This window comes from Coffea eugenioides, chromosome 3 (genome assembly GCF_003713205.1).
Source record: "Coffea eugenioides isolate CCC68of chromosome 3, Ceug_1.0, whole genome shotgun sequence".
Lineage (NCBI taxonomy): Eukaryota > Viridiplantae > Streptophyta > Magnoliopsida > Gentianales > Rubiaceae > Coffea > Coffea eugenioides.
The window spans coordinates 7,023,477-7,029,892 of record NC_040037.1 but is presented as its reverse complement, the minus strand read 5'-3'; the positions used below and the strand labels follow the sequence as shown (position 1 = coordinate 7,029,892).

General features: G+C 35.3%; 1 protein-coding gene across 1 annotated transcript; it reads left to right on the top strand.

Moving 5' to 3' along the window:
* The first annotated feature begins 4,032 nt into the window (after positions 1–4,032).
* LOC113765894 (uncharacterized J domain-containing protein C1071.09c-like) lies at positions 4,033–5,826 on the top strand. The gene is given in 2 exon segments (XM_027310137.1): positions 4,033–4,488; positions 4,491–5,826. Coding segments are annotated over 2 exon segments (1,272 nt in total). The 3' UTR covers positions 5,307–5,826.
* The last annotated feature ends 590 nt before the right edge of the window (positions 5,827–6,416 follow it).

Genomic DNA, 6,416 nt, shown 5'->3' with positions numbered 1-6,416 from the left:
TTGACCTTCCATAATGACACTAGCAATTTGTTACTAAGAGATTTTCAATGTGCTGGTTCTTCTGGTTTTCAGTCAAATTCGGGTTTTGATCGGGTTTGACCGAATTTTTGTCCATCCGATCTTTTAGCATAACTCGGACCTGACACTTGGCCGATTCTCGATTCAACCGGTCAAGCAGGCTGGTCCGGTCCGAATTTAAAAACATAGGCCTCAATCGGATGTTAGTAGACCGTCGGTTGTTCCATAGCACTAAGGAGATTTGATGCTCATTTTCTATCGGTCAATATTATTTGTAGTGTTTAATTACATTTCTCTCCTTGTAGATGCTTATTGAATGGACTAGCTATTTTCAATTCTTGTCTAACAGGGTCATTTCGCTGTAGCCTTCTACTTTTACTATTGGAAATCGGTAAATGAAGCCTTTTCTTCTTCATGTTGTTCAACTTTTGCTGCTCTACTTTTGTTTTCTGCATCTAAGCTTACTGCTTTATCCTGGTGGCTCTATTATTCCTTTCCAAAAATCCTTTTTTTTTTCCCTTATTTATGCTATCACCGTTAAACTCAAGAAATCCTTCTTTTCTGCCCTTATTTATGCTATCACCATTAAACTAGATTTTCTACTCTGTACAGCAATTCTTGCCACACAGCCCTGATTGCCGCCATGGACGGCTACGAGTCCACTAATGTGAACGGTTCCATCGCTGCAGTGAGAAATTTTGCGGCCCTTTTTGTAGCCAATGGGACTGCCGAGACAACTTCAGTGACCACGAAGCACTTGTCAAGTCTTCTCTTGGTGATGACGGAAGAGACTTCTCCGTTCAGCCTTGATAAGTGCATATTTTACATATTTTAAGTGTGTTTTATCATTTAATTTTGGTGTATTTTACCTACTGTTAAAGTGTGAAAATTGCATTTCTATGAATTTTAATGGTAAAAATTTCGTGTTTTTGTAGATTTAATGATTTAATCATCAAAGGGCATGAATTGAGAAGATAATTGGATGATTGATGATGGTTTGAAGTGATAAAAAGAGAATATGAAGTGCAAGAGATGAAATGCAATTTAGTATACAAGAAAAAAGTTAAACAGATTTGATACCTTTTGGTATTTTGGCTATATTTTGAGTTACAAGTATCGAATTGAGATGATTCTTATACCATTTTGAAGCTAAAAGATATATATATACATTTGATATGAATACATCAAAGTCCAGTTCAGTCATTTCCTAGTCAAAAAGTCAAAATACAGAAGTGCATTTTCATTGTCGAAAGCTGAAACAGAGTTCTAATCAGTCAATGGTATTTTAGTTATTTCTCAGTCCACAGAGCTTCAAATTGGATGATTCTTTATGTATTGGAAAACTAACTCAAAGAGCTACAACTTTCATGTTTTACACAAGAGCTAGTTCAGCCTTTAACATTAAGAACGTATCAGTTGCAATTGAAAAAAAAACAGAGTAAGGATGAATTTTGCCCAGAAAATGCAAACCTGCAAAGGAGAAAACGTGGGATACAATACACGACCTAAGGTCACCTTTTCGAGGTCGTGTATTCTTCAATTTTGACTGCAACTTGCTATGCAACTTGTGTTATGTTCACACAAATTTTTTGACCCATTTTCCTGCTAGAATTTCGTTGGAAACAGACCAAGACGGTTACAAAAGAATCTTTACAACTCAATTCTAGCTTGTTTATGGACTCAAAAGGAATCTTAACATGATTTAACACTTTGTCTTTTGCATGGAATTCCTCTACAAATAGCAGCATTTGTAAACCATTTTCAAAACTTTGGAAGGCTAGAGAAACTCACCAAAAATGTAATCTCCACTAGAGTTTCCTTAGTTCATTAGTTAGAATAGTATAATATAGGTAGTGTAGTTTATCCTTCTCGTATTTGTAGTTTGATTTGGATAAAGAATTGGGGAGCAAATATGGAGAGTTTGAATCTCATGTAACAAGGGTAACTTCTCTCCTATCACTTTCTCTCTTGTATTTGATTTCATGTTTAGATATAATATAAGTTTGGATTTTGTTTTCATGTTTAGTTAATGTTTATGCCTAGAGCTATGGATGAACTTGCTATATCTTGTTAGTGATGTTTACTTGGTTATTTAATGATATTATTTTGAACAAGTTATTTATCACTTTGCTTTTCTAGTCATGATTAACCACCCATTAATTGTGATAATTTTAAGGTGTTAACTTTGCAATGAGAATTGGAATATAACATTAGTTCAAGGAAGTGATAAACCTAGGGAGTACACTCACGAAAGTAGAGGTGCACCTTTGTGGCATAAGTGACTTGTTTCGTGTAATTTCATTGAAGAAATGAGTTTTTAGTTAATTTCATAATCACGAGAGTAGGTATGACTTAATTAAAAGTATAGTTGATTCACTACGAAAGTAAGTTTCATATACATTAGGAAATTATACCATAACTAACCAAGATAATAGTATTCACTTAACTAGTAATTTCATTTACAAGAGTAGTGAGAAATTCCATACCTCTAAGAGCTTTCTAGTGTTATTTTTATTACTTTTACTTCATGTTTATAGTGTAGATTCAATTTCTTGCACTTATGATAGTCTAAATAATGAAGGAATTCAAAAATTACTAGCAATTGAAAATCTTCCCTGTGGGATCGATACCTAATACCCTTATGCTCGATAAACAACTCCTATACTTGCAAAAAATCGCGTGTGGGGTATTTAGGATTTTATAAATGTAAAAATTGATTGTGGATGAAGTAATTGATATATGTATCCCTCGCACTCGTCAAGTTTTTGGCACTGTTGCCGGGGAAGATTTGTCAATATCGGTGCTAAGAGTAACTTTATTAGTTTAGATATTTTTACTTGTTTTTCTTGTTTGTGTTGTGTCTAGTATCTTGTTTGTTATGTTTATATATTTGTTGAGTCTTTATATGTGTTGAGTCATTTATTCTCTTTGACTAAACTTGTTTTTGAACAACTTCGAAAGCATGTTTAGAGACTCAAGGAGAGTACAATATATGGGCAAACAATACTTGAGAAGTGAAAGATCGGCAATAGTTGGTTACCAAGTGCAAAACTCCTTTAATAAAGGTAACCAAGAAATTACCGAAGGTATGTCATTTGAAGATGGTTTAAGGAGTTTAAAGGCTAAACTTGATGTTATAACGTTACAAGTTTAATTGGACACCATAATGCATGAGATTGAATAAAAGAGGAATGCTAATGCTTTCATTTCTTATCATATGATTTGTGACTTATGTGGAGGTGATCATGCTACTAATACATGTAGGCAAGTACAAAATATGGATTATTTTAATGAATTTGGGTATTGCAATCCTTATTTTGATCAAAATTATCCTAATTGGAGCAATTCTTATACTTATGGTTGGGATAATCAATGTGCTGATAGTGCTTCTCCTTGTTTATATGATTACCAATCTGAATGTGTCCAATATGAATCTAAACCATCTTAGGAATTGGCAATAGAAAGGTTAGCTAATGTATCTTTACCTTGAAAATTAGAAAGTGAACCATTAACTAATGATTCTAATGCATCTTGGGAGCTAGTCATAGAAAATTCTTCTAATGAATTTGATTTAGCCATAGAAAAGCTAGCTAATGCAACCTCCAATCGTTTTGCTCGGGTTGAAGAAAGGTTAGATGAATTGGCTTCTCACTTTTATAGCATATAAAAACAATTACATGTTTTGTGTGAAGTTATTTCTTCTAGTGATATGCAAAATGACCCTAACATGAATGGTAGAAATGTTGTATGTGAAAATGGATTATATTACTGCTTAATTGCTCTTATTTTGGATCTCCTAGCAACAGCTTAATTGCTACCACAAATTAGTAATAGGCTTTTATTATATAAACAATATATAACTCCAAATATCAATAATCTTCTGAGGTTTATGGCTTCTGATAATTAGTTCAAGTTACATTCCCTATTCATGTCTTATTTTAAGTGTTCAAAATGCGTATTTGGTTTATTGTAGGCAAGTCCATTTAACTTAGACTTTGGTTAGTCAACTCACAGATGATGTTTATTTTCATTTTTCTTCATCAATATACCAAGTATCCTACATTGGAGGGCCATCCTACATTGGAGGTTTGTAGACCTGTCATTCATGGCTATGGACAGTCTTCAAAGCAGCAGCTTGATCATTGTACATTGGAGAACGAATTGCTCTCGGTATCACCAGATGGCAGAAATGGACCAGATGCCAACATGACTAAATCATCTGAAGGTGCCATTGGTCCTAGACGAAGGGTAATTGGCCCTGAAATGCCATCTGCTGAACTACTTGCAGCTGCAGCCAAATTAACTGAAGCAGAAGCTGAGTTGAGAGAGGCTGAGTTAGTGGACGATTCTGAATTGTTTATAGGGCCTCCTCCCGCCGCTTTTGTTTCTGAAGTTGAATCATCAAATGAAGCAGAACGATTTGAAGAGATTACAAGAATTATGGGAGCTGAGGTGGATAGTCCATATGATATATTCTGGGAGTGAACAAGAATATGTCAGCCGAAAACATGAAGAAAAGGTACTGGAAATTGTCCCTCATGGTACATCCGGACAAATGCTCTCATCCACAGGCCCACCAAGCATTTGTGAAGTTGAACAAGGCTTTTAAAGACTTGCAGGATCCAGATAAACGAAAAGCATTGGATGAGAAAATAAAGCTCAAAGAGGAACAAGAGGAATTCAAGGCGGAATTGAAAGCAATGAAAGAAGCTGCACACTGGAGACGTTTGCAAGGTATATCAATGGAGGGTGATGATATACTTTTAGCTGACATGGAGGCTAAGGTGGAACCTAAAAGAGATGAATGGATGACAACACTACCTCCTGAAAGAAAACCTGGGATGACCATGCAATCAACAAAATTCAGCAGAAGCTCCAAGGAGGGGCGCGGGGATACTAGTGTCTGGACTGACACACCATCAGACCGAGCCCAGAAAGCAAAAATGAATTATTTGGAAGCCTATAATGAGGCTTCAGCACTTGCTTCAAATGAGCAAGAAAGAAAACGATCCAATTCAGATGCACATTTGGTAGATGAAGACAACAAATCGAAGCGGTCAAAGTCACTAGTAGACAAGCATCAAGAGCTAGCTCAAAATCGATCAAAGAAAAAATCCAAGCAGGAACCAGTTAAAGAAGAATGGGAGGGAAAGCATCCATGGAGACCATGGGATCGTGAGAAGGATTTGACAGCGGGACGGCAAAGTGTGAAATTGGATGCTGAAAACATGGCTCAGGGTTTGTCTTCTAGGTTTTCCTCAGGATCATTTCAAAGAAACTTCCTGTAGAGCATTGAATCAAGAATCTAATTTATAAGCTGCCAGAAGTCCTGTATCAGATTGACGTAAGATATCTTTAAAGAAGTGGTTTTTGCGGTCGGCAACTGGTGGAGACTTTCTTTTTCGACATATTAATGACGGAGATTTAAGTGGGATATTTTAACAAAACCGGCAGCGAAGAGCAATGCTGGCTCTGGGTTGATGGAATGTTGCTAAGACTTTTCAAAATAAACTGGGACTCAATGGTGTTGAGAGCAAGGAATGCCCTAAACGCGGAGAATAGCGAGTTACGCGGACTCAACAATTCGATTTGTTATAGTAGGTCCTGTGAGTTCCTTGTCATTTTGTCCAGCAAAGTTGCGGTTTATAATAGATGGAATTACTACCATCCCGTTAACTGTTAAGAGTTTCCAAGGGTAGCTTGATCATAATTTTTTTTTTCTGGTGTACTTATTACTGGGTACACATAAATGAGTGGAGGATTCAAATCTAGAATTATTGGAAAATTTTCAGTGTTATATGGTTTTCATTTTTGCTCTCTAAAAAAAAAAAAAAAAAAAGTATCCTATGTTAGGTTAAGTATCGAGTTCTATGTATTTGTAGTCTATGACTCTGTATGGAGCATGCATCATGATATACTGATTTATGACTTTTAGTGTGTCTTCGCATCGCACTGCTGTAATTATTATTCGATAGAAAATGTTAGCCTAAGGATATAATTCAGTAGAAAATATTCACTACACAATCAACAGAGCAATTTGCCTTCTCAACAGGTCTAATGCTCCCACGCCTTGCATGGGAAATCATTCCCTAGTTAAAAAATGAAAAGATCCCTCTATAAATTAAATGCAAGGACCTAATCCCTCCATGCATTAAATGCAAGGACCCAAATTTTTTCTTTAATACAATTAAAAAGAAAAAAAAATGCAGGGATTCTTAAAGGTCCTAAATTAGAGCTTGTTTTCGACGCCTTGCAATTTCTTGGTTTAAATCGATTCTTAAATAATTTGTTAAAAAAAGAATAGAAATTTTTGTTTCCTTTTATAACCATTTCAAAAAGCTGAAAACTACTCATAGAAACACTTTATAAACTATCAAACAGAAAATAATACTTTCAAA